Raw genomic sequence first — 16,589 nt, 5'->3', positions numbered from 1 at the left:
TACTCTTGCTGGCGTTGAGCTCGGCACCAGACAGCGCCGCGTAAGTAGTAAATACGGCCAGGAAGGCCTCAAAACTCCGGGTGTCTCGGACGAAGATTGAAATATCGTCGGCATAGGCCGAGACGACGATTGTTTCCTGTCCTGTCAATGGAAAGCCGCGGATGCGTTCGTTGGAGGCGACGCTGCGCAGCAGGGGGTCCAAAGACAGGACGAACAGAGCTGGAGAAAGAGGGCATCCCTGGCGCACGCCACGTGTTACGGGGAAAGGAGCGGTGACTGACCCGTTCACCAAGAGTTCGGCCGTGAGGCCCGAGTACAACGATTTGATGCGCTCAATGAACCTGGCAGGCAGCCCAAAGCACCGCAAAACGGAGTATAAGTAGCGATGCTCTACTCTTTCAAAGGCCTTAGCTTGGTCTAAGGAAACAAAAACCCCGCTAGTCCCTTTCGCGTGTGCGTATGCGAACTCATCGCGCGTGAGCGTGAGCGACGCAAATACCGAACGGCCAGGAACAGCGCAAGCCTGGAAGGGGCTAACGAGGTTTGGCAAAAGAAGACGCAAGCGAGCGACGAGAATCGAGGCGACCAGTTTGTAGTCAGTATTGAGCAGGGTTATCGGCCGCCACGCAGCCGGGCATGACGACGTTGTTCCCTGCTTTGGTATCAACACGATTCGGCCCGCACCGAAAGACGGTGGCTTAGCTCCTTCCTCGAGGAAGGCGTTCACCAAATGCGTGAGGAAGTCCCCGAGCACATCAAAGAAGGTGTAGTAAAACCCGGAGACTAGACCATCTGGTCCGGGTGCGGAGGCGCGATTCATGTCGCTTAAGACTGCGTAGACCTCCTCCCGCGTGGCGCGAGCGCAAAGAGCCGATTCCGCGTCGTCGGGCGCGTGGGGAAGGGCGGCGCAAAAGGCGTCTACAGCAGCGTCAAACCCATCCCACTCGCACAGGCCTTGCGACGCAAAGGGATGGGCAAAGTGATCACGGAAGACGTGCTCGATGTCTTGGACCTGCTCGGAAATCGTGCCATCTGGCATAGTTACGCTTCCAATACGGGCCGGTCGGTCGCTCTTGTGGCGGCAGCTGTTCGCGTGAAAGAGGTCAGCGCGTTCCTGTGACAGCATGCGGAGATTCGCTGCGGTACAGGAGGCCTGGGATTCCTCATCCAGGATGCGGTGGTACCGGACGCGAAGAGTGTCCAGGTACTCTCGCATCGCAAAGGTGAGCTCACCCCCTTGCTTCACGATACGCATGCGGCGTAGCACGTCGTTGAGCGCCGCAGTCTTCCGCGCGTGCTTTGCTCTGCCAGCCCGAATGAGAACTTCTCGCCATCGTGTTTTCAGGGCGTCCCAAATCAAGGGACTGAACTCAAAGAGGGCAACAGAGTCCACCAAATCTGCACGGATGTCGCGAATGCTCTGGTCGTCCACCAAGAGTGAGATGTCCATTCTCCATGTAGAGAACGTCGCAATTCGACCCGAAGCGCACCTCAAGGATACCGCGACAGGTAAGTGGTCGCTGAGTGCTCGGGCGCGTGGTGGAAATGGCACTACCTCGCAGGATAGTAGTTGCGGCACGAGGGCTGGAGGTAGGTACACCCGGTCGATTCGACTGGCGCTACGGCCCCTAGCACGTGTGGCCACGAAAAGGTTCCCGTGCAGTTCGACCCACGCGTCCGTAAGGTGCAGCTGGCGAACCAGTTTGCCTAGCTCCTTGGCGTAATAATTGGACGCACCTTGACCGGGGCCCTGAATGTCACGCCACGAGTCTAGGACGCAATTAAAATCCCCCAGCAGGACATATGACACGGATTCAAGCCGGTGGGATGTAAGAGAGCGGAAAAACTCGCCTGTCAGAGATCGCGTGACGGGCGCGTACAGGTTTACAAAGCGAGTCCTCCGCCCGTCGAGGAAAATGTCCACCACCAGTACTCGACCATCGTAACCAAAGGTACAATGCGCACCTGCGCGGAAAGCCGGCGTGAGGAAAACAACGCCCACACCGCAAGACCGTGAGTCCGTCAAGGAAAAAAAAGCATCGACATGAAAGCGTGAACGGAAAGAAATAACGACTGCAGGGGTGCGAAAATTACACTCCTGCAAAAACAAAACATCAATTTGGTACGAACGCGCAAGGTGAAGCACCTCCCGTTGCTTATCGGGAGAGCGAAAACCCTGCGCGTTAAAGGAGGCGAAACGAAAAACAGCCATCATGAAAATAAAGGAAGCAATGTAACAAAAATAAACAACGAAACAAGTAAACAAAGCAAAACGTTGACGGACTCACAGTACAGTTCTGCGGATAGAGTCTGCGAGTGCGTTGATACACCGGCGCTGGGGGGGCGTCGAGGCGCTTGGGAGGCGTCCCGGGTCCCTGCTGGCGTCCTGGCTGGCGGCCCCGCGGCGGCGGGACGACGATGCCAAGCGGTGCTAATGGTTGCGCGGTGGAAAGGTCCGGCCGATGCGCGCGGCTGCGCCAGCAACACACAGTCACACACTCACCAACACACTCCACCGCGCAAACACCGTCCATCGTTCGCCAAACGCGCCGACGGAGCCAGCGCGCCGAAAAGATAACGGCGCCGTAGAGCGTCGAAAGAACGGCGCTCGGGCGGCTGCCGAGCAGGGAGGGGAGGAGGAAAAGGCCCAGCAGGGCCTGAAGTCCGGCGAGGAGGCGCCATGGCGGAAACTATTCGTTTCCCTCGACGTCCATGTGGACGCCGTCGCCGTCGTCGTCTGCCGTCCTCGGCTTCTTCTTCGGCGCCTGGGTGGCCGAAGAGCAGGTCGCGCCACCGTCCGACGACGAGGAGAGCTGGCGCTTGGGGTCGTCGAGCTCGAGAGCCTTGCGCGCCCCCCGCACCAACTTAGCAGCGCACGGGCCTGCGGCGGCAGGGCGACCGGGATGTGCGGCGGCTTCGGTCGCGACTCGCTTGAGCCGTCGCTGCTCGGGGCGTCCTTCACGGGTGTGTGCAGGGCGTCACTGGGGGAGGGCGAGCCAGGCGACGTGGTGTCCGTGCCCGTGCCCTCGTGCTGCGCCGCCGTGGGCGCGTCAAGTAGCGAAACCTCCAAACTCGGAGGTTCCACAAAAGAGGACTCGCCCTACGAGTCGTCAGACTCGGACGAGGTCGATTCCGCGACGTCGGAGTTGCCCGTGGACAGCTCCGTCGCGGATTGGCCGGACGAGGTGCCCGCCGTCTCCGTGCCCGCCTGGTCGTCATCGGGCTTGGTCGCGGCGTCGTCCCGCACGTCAGCCCCCTCGAGAGGGCTCGCCGCCGCCTCCTGTGCCGCGCCGCTCGAACCGGCGCCAGCCCCCTCAGGTGTCGCCTTCGGCCAGGGTTGCACACCAGGCTCCTGGGAAGGTCTGGCTGCCGCAGCAGCCGCGGCCGCCGCGTAGGACCGCGGCACGACGCAGTCGTAGGACGGGTGGTCGCCTCCTCACCTCTTGCATACCGGCTTGCAGTTGGCGCCGATGTGTCCATACGCGCCGCACCGGCCGCAGCGCACCGCCTTACACGTAGCGCCAAAGTGGCCCTCGGCGCCGCACCGGGAACAGACGCGTTTCATGCCTCGGTATTCAATCATGGCCCGAACACCGGCCACCGTCAGGAAGTTCGGCGGAGCCCGGGTCATCTCGAGCTTCACCAGGCGCGTCCCGTTCCCGATGCGGTTCCTGGACTGGAAGGCGACCTCGGTGATGGCGCGCACCTTCCCGTACGGTTGGAACGCCGCGGCGAGGTCCTCGTCGCTGACGCACGGGGGGAGACGGAAAACCGTCACGTGCACCACTGGAACCCCCATCTGCTCCAGTGGCACCTCCTTTCCGGCGATGAGCAGCGAGCCCAACGCCACCATTTTCGCTGCCTGCGCCATGGAAGCCACGGCCGCCAGGAAACGTAAACCACCAAGGTTCTGCAAATATGTCAGCCCCCCGACTCCGAGCACCTCCTCGAGCAGGTCGATGAGGCGATCGGCCGGAACAGGTTCCGGCACAGTAAACAAAAAGCATTGCGCCTTTGTGGGGCGCACTGCAAGGCAGGGTCTCTCCATCGCGACGGGGCCCGGGTCACCACGGCAGGAGCGCGGCGCCGGGCAGCAGGACGGCAGGCAGGACCTCCGGGACGCTGGATCCGGGGGCCCGCCTGGACAGGAAAAGCTCGATGATCCGCTGGCTCGACGGGCAGCGTAACGGCATCCGGGCACCGTACGAGACTTAACGAGATTTAACGAGACTCTCTAAGCCCTCCTACGCGACCGGCATACAAGCGCCGGTTGGTCTCCAAAGGAGTCACAAAAAATAACTGCTGCCAGTGCCTTCTCAATGTTTATCAAGATATCAGTCGCTGTGCGTTTGATAATGCACGGAATTATAACTTGCGATTACTAATAACGCGTGCAAAAAGCACGTAAATGCCACGATACACTTCGTTGTCATAAGTGATCTCTTAGGTTCTTCGCGCATCGAAGCAAAGCCCCGCAGGCGCACAGGGGCCCGGGGGAGAAGCGCTGCGTTGAAAGGGCAAGGCATCGCGCCGAACGGGTGGTGGCGTTCCTCCCTTCCATTACGGTGCCGTTCGGGTGTCCACCGAGATGGCACAGAATTACTGCGCCATTTCCTTTCCTCAAAAAACCTTGCGTTCAAATGGCAAAGCATCGGGCTGAGCGGGTGGTGGCGTTCCTCCCTTCCTGTACGGTGCGGGTGTCCACCGAGATGACATTAGGCCCGTAAACATTTCATGCTTACTCTACTCTCGGTTACGGGAGAGGCAGAGATTTTTTTTTTTACGATAAAGGAAATAGAGAAAACTGCACAGCATACACTTGAGAATGGCCAAATGGTCGGGGATCTTTTCTGGGAGGTTTTAGATAACCTGGAGGAATCGGGTGTCCCTCCATTGGGGTGCTCCAATCACTACGAAGAGGTGACAGCCAGAGTTGTGAACTTTTATGTTGTGATGCGAATGCACTTCTATTGCAGAAAAAAGAACCGCGACGCGGAGCTTACAGAAAAAGTCAGAGTTGCAAGGAAAAAGGCCAAGTTACTTTGATCGATTTCATTTCCTCCTGCTGTGCAGGTTTGATCATCAATTTTGGTTTTAACTATTAGTTATTTCTGTGTATAGATTGTCTTGCATATGCGAATTATATTGCTTAAATGCTTCTGTCACATGTGCAATCATGGCATAATACATGCCCTACATATATGCACTTTGCGATGTTTATATGTAGATAAGCATGTAACAAATTGTTAGATTCTGCTGCGTAATCAAATATTTACCGAAGAGGAAGTAGCAATGTCATTTGCGTTGCTGTCGATTCTTGTAAATTTTTGTACACGTTGATGAAGTTCTCGAAGTTGGTTGGTGCATCTCATTTATTTTCGCATATGCCACCAGTATCTTTGACAATACTGCATTTTTGCTTGTTTTTCGTTGTTGCGTTCATGAATTCCTGATATTAACTTCTCTGAAAGTAGTGCCCTTCCAACACATATATATGCCTTCAATATCGTGTGTCTACCATTGCTGTCCAGTGCTAGTTTGCGAATGCATTAATTTCCCCTACAGGCAATAAAAGTGTTTTTTTTTCGAGGAGGGGGACGTGGAGGAGATAGATGACATTTCTCAAGGTCGTAAAGCGAATCGAAGGACGACTTCCTGTCATTACGTGCAATAAATTTATTTTTCTTCTTCAAGAGGCTCGCTCTTGCTCTATTTTCACTGTGCGTGCGTTCCTTCCCACTGATTCCTCTTGCAGTCAGTTAATTAAAGAACTCCGCCTACACGACGTTCAGAAAACATAATAGTAAACCTTTTTTGACAATGATATCAGAGGTAGTGCAGCTGAGTCAAAAGCAGGACACTAAGAGAAACGCTTTTATTATAAGACGACGGAGGCCGTTTGCTTGTGTTCTGTGTTCACTGTCTCGTTTCACGCGAGTAGCAGACTTCAAGCACTCAGTGAATAGACTGCACAGGCTAAGCTGCAGCTTTCTGCACGCAATGCAGGCAATCTGCTCTGTACCGCAGCAAACATGACATTCACTACGGTCCCTCCTAAGGTAGAGTGCACGCACGCACTGAAACTTTGTCCGATCTGTTTACATTATAGGAACTATGCACTACGGTACGCGGAACAAAACACAAGCCATTGAGCAAAGCAAGAAACAATGCTCGCGAGCGTGTTGACAGCGTTTTTTCACTTTATTCACAACATTAACAGCCTAATTTCGCATCACACAAACGTGTTCTCCACGATCACACGCAGCTTCGAAGCAAAAGCTGCCGTGATCGAAGTATTATTTTACTGCAGCCACGTAGAGCGCGAACGCAGCCAGCCAAAACCTCATATATGCCGGCCGCTCCACGCTTCCGCGCTGCGTGTAGCAGACGACGCGCCCGGCAGGGAGCAAGACTCGACTGCAGCGCCGTTAGTTCTCGTGACCGCCGCTTGGGACACTCTCCTCCGATGGGCGGTATGGGGAGCTGTGAAACTGAGTTGGTTCTAGTAACGTTCTGTCGGACCTCAGCCAGCACCTAGCAAATAACGCGTGTTGCGGAAATAAACGCGCCCCGTAAAATGCTTCTTTCAGCTAAACGGGCGCATTGTTCGAGCTCAAATTTCGCATAGTAATGGCATTTGGTCGGCAGAATTGTTTAATACCACGTTTGCTTGGGTTAATTACTTAATTCGAACAGAATAAGCCGGATGTTCACATCGTCTGCGGCGACGACGAAGGAAATTAAGCTGCTCTGTCAGCTATCGCACCGGTGGCGCTATCTCGTTTGTTAGTCTTGAAGAATCAGCAAAGGAGGGGGTTCGGGGGTTTGAAGACGCTCTTTCAACTGGTTTTTAAGCGGAGCATATTACTAGAGCTACACTACAGCCCGTCGAGCGCGGCGGTGGAGCTACCATTGACTACGTGACCACGGGACGTTTAGCGTGACCACGTGACACCACGTGACAACATGACGTCACAGCAGAGGAGAGATGGGCTGCCGGCTCGCGCGGTCGGCCACTGCGGTGGAGGCTCCACATCAGAGGCGCTGCAGCTTACCACGTGACGCTACAGCAGCGGTATAAAGCTGAGCTTGCCTCGCTCTCCGGGCACTTACGAGGCGGCCAGGTGTTGGGATGCCGCCTAGAAGCAGGGCTGATTTGAACGAGAAGCGAAAGCTTCAGCGTGCCGCAGAGACCGATGAAGAGCGGGATGAACGTCTGGCTAAGCGGCGTGCTCAATATGCGGCTCGGCGACAATGTTCTACAACAACTGAAGAACAAAGCGAGGAACTTTACCAAGCCTAGCCATCAATATGCTTCGCATCTGACTAGGCTTAACCTTAGTTAAGCCTCAGCCATTTTTTAATGGTCACAGAAAACTTAGCTTGGCAAAACTAAGTTTTCAGCAAGGTAAATTTTTTGTGAGCATTAAAAAACCAGTTGAAAGAGCGTCTTCAAACCACCCGAACCTCGCTCTATTGCTGATTGTTCACGACCAACAAACGAGATGGCGCCACCGGTGCGATAGCTGACAGAGCAGCTTAATTTCCTTCGTCGTCGCTGCAGACGATGTGAATATCCGACTTATTCTGTTCGAATCAGGTAAGTAGCCCAAGCAAACGTGGTATTAAACAATTCTGCCGACCAAATGCCATTTCTATGCGAAATATGAGCCCGAACAATGCGCCCGTTTAGCTGAAGGAAGCATTTTACGGGGCGCGTTTATTTCCGCAACACGCATTCTCAAACAGCTCTTTGAAAACTTTGAAGTGTGAACAGCTAGGTTATCCACACAGGTGTGAGGGCGAGATAAAAGTAAGTTTGAGCGGATAAGTTTGAGCGGATAAAAGGACCGCGACTGGCACAGGGCACGCTTGATAGATCAGCGCTCGTATTGTCTTATTGCATCTGTTTTCTTCTTATTTGAGATGCCCCGCCGCGGTGGCTCAGTGGTTACGGCGCTTGGCTGCTGACCCGAAAGACGCGGGTTCGATCCCGGCCGCGGCGGCCGAATTTCGATGAAGGCGAAATTCTGACAATGTTCTGTTCTGCCGCAGTCTTTGATGCGACAAACGTTTTTGCCATGGTTTATGCCGCATCAATTCATCATTTCCGTCTCCTAGCCCTATTTCTCATTTCTGCATGCTGCTTTCTGCTATCAGCCGTCACTATGCATCCATCAGACAATAGTTTGGGCGTTGATAGGCCATGCAAGCTCCGCCTCCTCAGGAACCCTTTAGATGCGCACCGCGCCATCAAGAGCATGACCACTGCCTGCGGTGAGTGGTAAGGGCCGTAGTTTCTCGCGATTCCGCAAAAAAAAAAAAATCGGAGATTTTAGCCCGCACCCCGCTATCTTTCACAAAGAAAAAAAAAGGGGAAAGGGGCACGCTGAAATACAGACTAAACGGATAGGTCCAAGTTATTTAAAAGGCAACGCTTCAAACGAGCGCGCCACAGTCTAGCGAAGCAAATCCTCCTTTAGGGTTATGCACGCACATCACCCAGCAGCAGCCGCGCCGTCATGATCTGTGCCGCCGGTGCTCGACGTTTCGAGCTGTCCAGCTCCAGCACCCGTTTGCCCTTCTTTGCTGTCCTTACTTCGCACAACTCCTGCAGTGCCTTTTATTTCGTAACGACCCGTACCGACTTTCTGCATCCACTTCCTCGCCCCGCGTAATGCTTCAAAATCACTGAAAAGCGGGCATCTCCTGGCAGCTGGCAAGCCTAATGGCAAAGGTTGCTTTTGCAACGTTGCACAGCTCGGAAAGAAAAAAAAACACTTGCGGATTCTTTATCAGTTCACGGAATGTAAAACTTTTCGCCGCAGAAAGTCAATGGGCCCTAGCATATGACGTAAATAAGTCGGTGAATTACCGGCGGTGCTTGAGACGCTGCAGCGGATTCCTTTTGCAGCCGGCTCCATGTCGTCTGCCGCGGAATTTTCGGTGATAGCGCATCTGGCTCCAAATACGCGCGGTAGAGCTTTTTGGGAGGCATGATGGAGCACCTCCTTTGCATGCTTGTAGCAGGCTTGTACAAGTAAAGGAGGCGTTGGCTTGTATAAGGTGCAAGAACGAGCACACTGAAGGCAGACGGAACGCACAACCAAGGAGACGACGACAGATTGCGCGGGAAATTCCACGCACCCGCCTCTCATTTTTTTTTATAGCGTGCCTCGATGCGCGCCCGCCTCTCCCAGCAAGGCAAACGCTTCAAGCTAGCCAAAAAGAAAGTAACGTTTACAAAGTTCACTACTACATTCACAGCATATAATACAGATAATAGCTCAATCTGTTTCAGAGCAACGCGCTAAAGCTGTGTGCAGTCTTCTCAGCATGTAATTTTTTTTACAAGACTACAGCAACCGCACGCACCATTACGTTGTTAAAATATCATGTAGAGAGTTTGTTCTTACTACGCGAGGTTGGTGACGCAGTGACGCTTGTTCACGAGTAACTATCAGCTGTTTCTCTGTTACTCCCTGAGCAGTACCAAAAAATCGCGGTTCAGCAATAGTTTTTTACGTCTATGTGAAGTTTCTTCTCGACAGCGTGAAAAATGTGAAGTCGTCGGTGCTGATGAGAGGTTTTCATCCGAAGAGCATAAATGATTTTGTGGCGGGACAGATATCATGTGTAACGAGAAATCAAAGGGCGGCTATTACGACGCAGAAATCCTTCAGATGACAGGTAAGAACACCTTTATTATTGTCTGAGTGCTTTTGTAATTTCTACTTTGCGGTAGCTGTAGCTACGCGTGTTTTGTCAGTTCCTTTAATGTACACGTAGAGCGTTGGCTGATATTGAAACCTCCTTCATTCAGCCTCTATGTATGTACTACCGCCGTGAGCACGCTTAACACGAGCGCTCGAGCGATTGTCTTTCACTGACATTAGTGCCGCTGGGCGTCGGCCGCTGCGTCTGAGGCAAAATTAAAGTGCAAGCAGGGCACGAGCTGTCTCCAACATCCGCAAACATACCGTGCAGCGTGGTGTCGGACTCAGCGCCCATCGCTCAGAGGCTGTAATATCAGCGCAGGATGCGCAATCGAGCGTTCCTCTTAAGTGTGCTGACGGCGGTAGAGCACTTGAATTTGCTTGTCAGGGCTATAGGAATGTGTTCTTGAGCTTTTCGTAACGCGCACCGCTGTTGTGCAGTTCTGACGTTCAACTTACAGCTTTGCGAATTCCGTCCTGCTTGCAGCATGTTGCATGTTGATGGATGTAACGAAATTAATCTGGCAGTGTCCGGTAGATGGTAGAGTCGCCCGGCTGAAATTCTCCCGGCACCTCCATCAACTGGGCTCCGTGAATGCGTTTGTTTTTTGTTTTTGTTTTTTTTTTTCACTGGCGGCACTCTAGGCACCCTTCAATTGTAGTATTAAACTGTCTTATGTACAAGTGATGAGTGGCTGGTCTTCCCAGGGTGAACCCTTTGCGTTTGGGGGGGGGGGGGGGTTGTGTGTATCACGTGGGACTAGTTCGGAAGCATAAAATGTATAGTTCACTGCTCTCGGTTCAAGCTCAGTTAATGACTACGTCCTAGCTACGTGTATCGAATATTAAACTGAGAAGGCCTCCGTAGCCGAGGAAGCTGCCAAATGTGACAGAGGCTCTCACGCCACACTAGGTAGGAAGTGTCGAGTCTGCATTGTTTCTTGAAAACTTGGTATGGATGCGAAATTCTAGAGGCCCCGTGTACTGTGCGGTCAGTGCACATTAAAGGATGCAACGAATTTAAAGTCGCTTGCAAATGTTTTCAGTGCTTAGAAATGATGCTAAGAAGCATTTACACCAAGTATGAGTCTTCTGAGCTGAGCCGGCAATTTATTATGAATTTTTAAAAACAGTGTTTTTTAAAATTCACGGGTCGATTGGTGTTTTCGTAGTGATCGATCTTGAAACTCACACTGGGAAAATAGACATCACTAGTCCCGTGACGTCGGAAGGCCACCACATGCCGTCATTCGCTGGAGCTACAGCAGCCACGACGTCACGGGCACACTTCCGATAGCTGTGAAAATCGTCTGCTTGTGCAGCCACGCGACCCGCTCGGGCAAGCGCGAGCCAGGGCATTGCCTTCACGCATATATTTTCAATTTACCTCTGCCACCTCTTTCTGTCGGGAGCTCGGCAGCCACTCGCAGTGCCTTTGTCGCAGTGACAAGCAGAGAAATCCGACGCGCGCCACAATCCAGGAAGGCAAAGAGAGACCGGAGAGACGCTGCTGACGCTGCTGCTGGGGTGCTGGGTGCAACAGCCGGAAGTCACAAACCGAACGTCAGCAGATGACGTTGTGAAGAACTGTGTACGGGAGGCCTATAGGCATGGCCCAAAAGAACTCTCTCCACCGACTAGCCCCAGAGACACTGTGTCTGCCTTCCAAATTATCGCCCTGCCCCGTCAGCGAGGGCGGTTGTGTGGAATGCGGCGGGCGCAACAGAAAGACGTGCGAAGTAGCCAGAGGGCTAGGGAGGAGAGGCCGCGCGGGGAGCCCTGCGCGACCACACGCGTCCCTGCGGCCCATTTTGCAGCGCGTCCCCAACTTCCCCCCCTTTGGCGCAGAGACAGGCACGTTTGTGCGTTTGTTTGTGCGCGCATGCACGCCTGCAGACGGCCTTGTTGCGAGGTACGGGCTGTGGACTCGGAGAAGACTAGGAGTTGGGTCTTTATTAAGGGAAGTTAACTCAAAACAAAAGAGGGCCCCAGGCCCTTGGAAAGTACAGACTGGCTCCCCGAGCAGCTGCTCTCTTCCGCTGCTAGGGGAGGACTCTCTTTGTCCGTTGACGGCCAAGTTTTCGAATGCCGTGGTCGCGTGACCAAGCCGCGGTTCTTGGAAGAGACCACCCATAGTTCCGATGCGAGAAAAGAGAGGACAGCCGTGACCCTCATAACATGTCAATTTCGAGAGGAGTGCGTCTTCGGCTGAACATGAGCCCCGTGTTCGTGAAGAGGCCGGCACCCTGCGGCGCCGAGGGTAGGCCGGAACGCTCGCGGCACAGTTTCCCGGAGTTCGCGGGCCCACAGGCCAGCAGTGTCTTGCAACGCAACGACCATACTAACGGCTCGAGGTGACGAGGGAGGCCGGCAAGCTAGCACCAGAAGGGCTCCCAGCGGAGGAGGCGAGAGGCTGGTTTAGGGGAACCGTTGCCCTCCGAGGGACACCTGAACCCCTTCGACACATCCCCAACTGGCCGCCGGCCTCCGCGTCCTAACGGCCGCGGCTTTGTGGAAAAATCGGCGGGCGCCCTTGGTAGCCTGCGTGAGCAGCGACGACGAAAAACCATTGGGCGAGGAGGACACCGAAGGAAAGAAAGAGAGTCCTCAGAGAGACGCGTCGGGGACAGAAGAGACAAAGGAGAGAACGAGCAGGGACGGGCGAAGTGGACGGAAGGAGATCGCGCTGGTCTGTAGTCGGTGAGGCCGGACCCGAGGGCATCCGCAGCAAACTGACCGCCAGCCGAGACGCCCGAGAAGCCTGACGCCACCACCCGTCATAGTCACCGAAACGTGGGACCGTCACCAGGCTGAGCGCCACCCCCGCCAGAGCAGCCAAGCAGCGAGGCACCTGTTGGCCGGACCGCACCGACGCCTAATACGAGACAGCGGTGAGCGGAACTCCCAGTTACACCTTCAGGCAGAGAGTGTGAATAAATTAGGTTGAATCGGAGGCGTTGTGTGTTGGCTCAATTCTCCTCGCTTCAGCAGAACCCGTAGATAGCAACAAACAACTGTGTTGCATTGTGACTGACCCCCGACAGGCGGGAACGTCACAAGTGGTGGCAGCGGTGGGATGCTGCTGAAGTTTTGGTGCGAGACTATTAACCCTCGTACCCGAGGAGAAAGGGGCCAACATGTCGCTACAGGAATCACCGAGTCTTCATGAGGGGGTGATAAGAGCAAATCAGATGCTGTTGGGAGCTGTGATTCCATCATTCACGGGGGGTGATAACGGTCCCAAAATAAGGGACTTTCTGAAAATTTTAGAGCAGGTCGGTAATCTGGGCGGATGGCAGGAGAAACAGTTAGTCTTGACGGCGAGATGTAAGATGGTCGGGGCTGCTCTGGACTTTGCATGGTTGGACGAGGAGGTGGCAGGCGTGACTTCGTATAAATCGTTTAAAGCGCTCGCACTGAAACGATATGATACTGAGCCGGCGTGCAGGAAGTTTAAATAGTTTCTAAGAGCAAGGCAGATCATTGGTGAGAATGTACGCTCGTTCGCGAGCCGGCTGCGTAGGCTCGGAACGGAGGCTTTTGAGGATGTCGATGGCGATGACGCGTCGAAGAGAGAAGCGAGGCGCGAAATCCTTAGGGAGCAGCTGACCTCTAATTTTCTGAATTGGCTCCGTGATCCGGTAAGGAGATTTGCTCTGTCACACGATCCCAAGACATTCGAAGAGGCAGTAGAGGTAGCGTCTAGAGAAGAGCAGTTAGAGGAAGTGAAGAGCACGAGCACCCCGAATGTCCGACTTGTAGAAAGCAGAGGGGAGACGGGTGATTATCGTGAACGTCTGGATCGGCTGGAGAAGATGCTCGAAGAGGTCCTTCGGATACGTGAGGGCCCTCCATCTGGGCAGGCGCAAGAATTGAATCGACGCGTCAAATCAATCGCCTGCTTCTCGTGCGGCAGGTTAGGGCACATCTCGCGTTTTTGTCGTCTTCGTCAGATATCGCACGGGCACATTTCAGGGCGCTTGGACCACTCCGAGCAGCGTAAGAAGGAAGGCGAGGGGAGCCCTGAAGGTATCAAGGAGCTAGATAAAACATCAACTGAGAGCCGTCAGAGCGAGGGTGTTCAGAGGTGGTAGTGAGCCTATGCACGGACAAAGCAGAAGGAGTTCGCGAGCCAAGGGAGGCCAATCGCCATTCAGACGCGCTCAGCAGCGCAGCGGACGCAAGGCTAACCGAGGTTCCCCCTGTGATTAAGCAGACCAGCCTGTACGAGGAGCAAAGGAAAGATTTGTCTGTGCTAAAATTGATAAACGAGTGCGACAGCTCCGAAGGAAAAGAGTCCGGACTGTATAATTTGGACTCTTGTGGTATACTGCGTTTCAGAGACAAAGCGCACGGCGCCTCCGACCGAGTAGTTGTCCCTTTGCTAATGAGGAGTGAAGTTGTGAGGTTATCCTACGATATCGAAGGCGGAGGACATTTAGGATTTCAAAAGACCAGCCGGGCGGTTAGCAAAGGCTATTTCTTGCATGGACTGAGACAAGATGTTGCAGAACACTGCAGAAACGGCCAGTGGAGAAAGAAACCGAGGGTCAGCGAATTGCACGGACCACCTCCTGATCTTAGTGTGACTTGGGGGAAGTCTGGGAGTTGCCACGACCATTGAACTGTGCTCATGATTTCTGTGGTTACGTGTTTTACTTACAGGGCGGAATTGTCCGCCGTGGGAAATTTACTCCTCTGCCTGGGGGGACTGAGGGTCCGCCCACATTGAGCCGTGTTGTGAAACCAGTACTTGTGCGCGTGGACGATGTTTAGCGGCTTTGACATACTCGAAATGTGACTGCTGCCATAAGATTGAGTTGCGAACTTTGCTAAGTACTGTTGGTGGTGAAAGTGCGGTGACCACGAAATTTTCATAGAAAACTTCTTTATAAGAAGATGGGGTTGTGAAGAACTGTGTACGGGAGGCCTATAGGCATGGCCCAAAAGAACTCTGTCCACCGACTAGCATCAGAGACACTGTGTCTGCCTTCAAAATTATCGCCCTGCCCCGTCAGCGAAGGCGGTTGTGTGGAATGCGGCGGGCGCAACAGAAATACGTGCGAAGTAGCCAGAGGGCAAAAGAGGAGAGGCCGCGCGGGGAGCCCAGCGCGACCACACGCATCCCTGCGGCCCGTTTTGCAGAGCGTCCCCAACTTCCCACCTTTGGCGCAGAGACAGGCACGTTTGTGCGTTTGTGTGTGCGCCCATGCACGCCTGCAGACGGCCTTGTTGCGAGGTACGGGCTGTGGACTCGGAGAAGACAAGGAGTTGGGTCTTTATAAAGGGAAGTTAACCCAAAAGAAAAGAGGGCCCCAGGCACTTGGAAAGTACAGACTGGCTCCCCGAGCAGCTGCTCTCTTCCGCTGCTAGGGGAGGACTCTCTTTGTCAGGTGAAGGCCAAGTTTTCGAATGCCGTGGTCGCGTGACCAAGCCGCGGTTCTTGGAAGAGACCACCCCGAGTTCCGATGCGAGAAGAGAGAGGACAGCCGTGACCCTCATAAACATGTCAATTCCGAGAGGAGTGCGTCTTCGGCTGAACATGAGCCCCACGTTCGTGAAGAGGCCGGCACCCTGCGGCGCCTAGGGTAGGCCGGAACGCTCGCGGCACAGTTTCCCGGAGTTCGCGGGCCCACAGGCCAGCAGTGTCTTGCAACGCAACGGCCATACTAACGGCTCGAGGTGGCGAGGGAGGCCGGCAAGCTAGCACCAGGAGGGCTCCCAGCGGAGGAGGCGAGAGGCTGGTTTAGGGGAACCGTTGCCCTCCGAGGGACACCCGATCCCCTTCGACACATCCCCAACTGGCCGCCGGCCTCCGCGTCCTAACGGCCGCGGCTTCGTGGAAAAATCGGCGGGCGCCCTTGGTCGCCTGCGTGAGCAGCGACGACGAAAAACCGTTGGGCGAGGAGGACACCGAAGGAAAGAAAGAGAGTCCTGAGAGAGACGCGTTGGGGACAGAAGAGACAAAGGAGAGAACGAGCAAGGACAGGCAAAGTGGACGGAAGGAGGTCGCGCTGGGCTGTAGTCGGTGAGGGCGGACCCGAGGGCATCCGCAGCAAACTGACCGCCAGCCGAGACGCCCGAGAAGCCTGACGCCACCACCCGTCATAGTCACCGAAACGTGGGACCGTCACCAGGCTGAGCGCCACCCCCGCCAGAGCAGCCAAGCAGTGAGGCACCTGTTGGCCGGACCGCACCGAAGCCTAATACAAGACAGCGGTGAGCGGAACTCCCAGTTACACCTTCAGGCAGAGAGTGTGAATAAATTAGGTTGACTCGGAGGCGTTGTGTGTTGGCTCCATTCTCCTCGCTTCAGCAGAACCCGTAGATAGCAACAAGCAACTGTGTTGCATTGTGACTGACCCCCGACAGGCGGGAACGTCACAACGTAATCACGGGCGGGGCCCAGTCCCAGAGCTGGTTTCTTTATTTTCTTCAGGTGCCCTGCATGTACGAGTTGAGGGTGGAGAGGAGAAGCGTAATTTTTAATCGTTTATAACTTCGTTGTTATTGATGCTAGCTCAAAAATTCTTGCGCTGGGATGACGAGTGATGGAATACCTACCAGCCATCTGCTTTACATAATCTCAATTAATTTATTGCATAGTCCCTTTAAAGAACCCCAGGAGGTCCAAATTTCCGGAGCCTTTCACTATGGCGTCCCTCATAGCCCGAATCGCTTTGGGATGTTGAACCCCCATAAACCGAAAACCTGGGGCTGCACTTTCACATACCAAAGTTTGTTACTGCTGCTGAACAGTGGCGAAGGTGATGCATTCTGAAAAAAAAAACATATTACTCAATTGAGCAGCCAGTCTCTGGTGAGTGTTGGGGGAATTGTGGCTAACAGCAGAATGGGCACGGTCAATTAAAT

General features: G+C 54.3%; 1 protein-coding gene and 1 pseudogene across 1 annotated transcript; both read right to left on the bottom strand.

Annotated features, from left to right (window-relative positions):
• Positions 1-1,242: 1,242 nt before the first annotated feature.
• On the bottom strand, positions 1,243-2,534 carry LOC149356646 (uncharacterized; annotated as a pseudogene).
• A 575-nt stretch (positions 2,535-3,109) lies between these two features.
• On the bottom strand, positions 3,110-4,268 carry LOC149356645 (uncharacterized). The gene has a single exon (XM_089584274.1). It carries the CDS (start codon positions 4,046-4,048, stop codon positions 3,437-3,439), a length of 612 nt encoding a protein of 203 aa, XP_089440400.1. The 5' UTR covers positions 4,049-4,268; the 3' UTR covers positions 3,110-3,436.
• Between the last annotated feature and the right edge of the window lie 12,321 nt (positions 4,269-16,589).

Source organism: Amblyomma mixtum, chromosome 3, assembly GCF_055824585.1.
Source record: "Amblyomma mixtum isolate Tamu chromosome 3, ASM5582458v1, whole genome shotgun sequence".
NCBI lineage: Eukaryota > Metazoa > Arthropoda > Arachnida > Ixodida > Ixodidae > Amblyomma > Amblyomma mixtum.
Note: the sequence above shows the minus strand (reverse complement) of the source record. Positions and strands in the feature narration are given on the sequence as shown.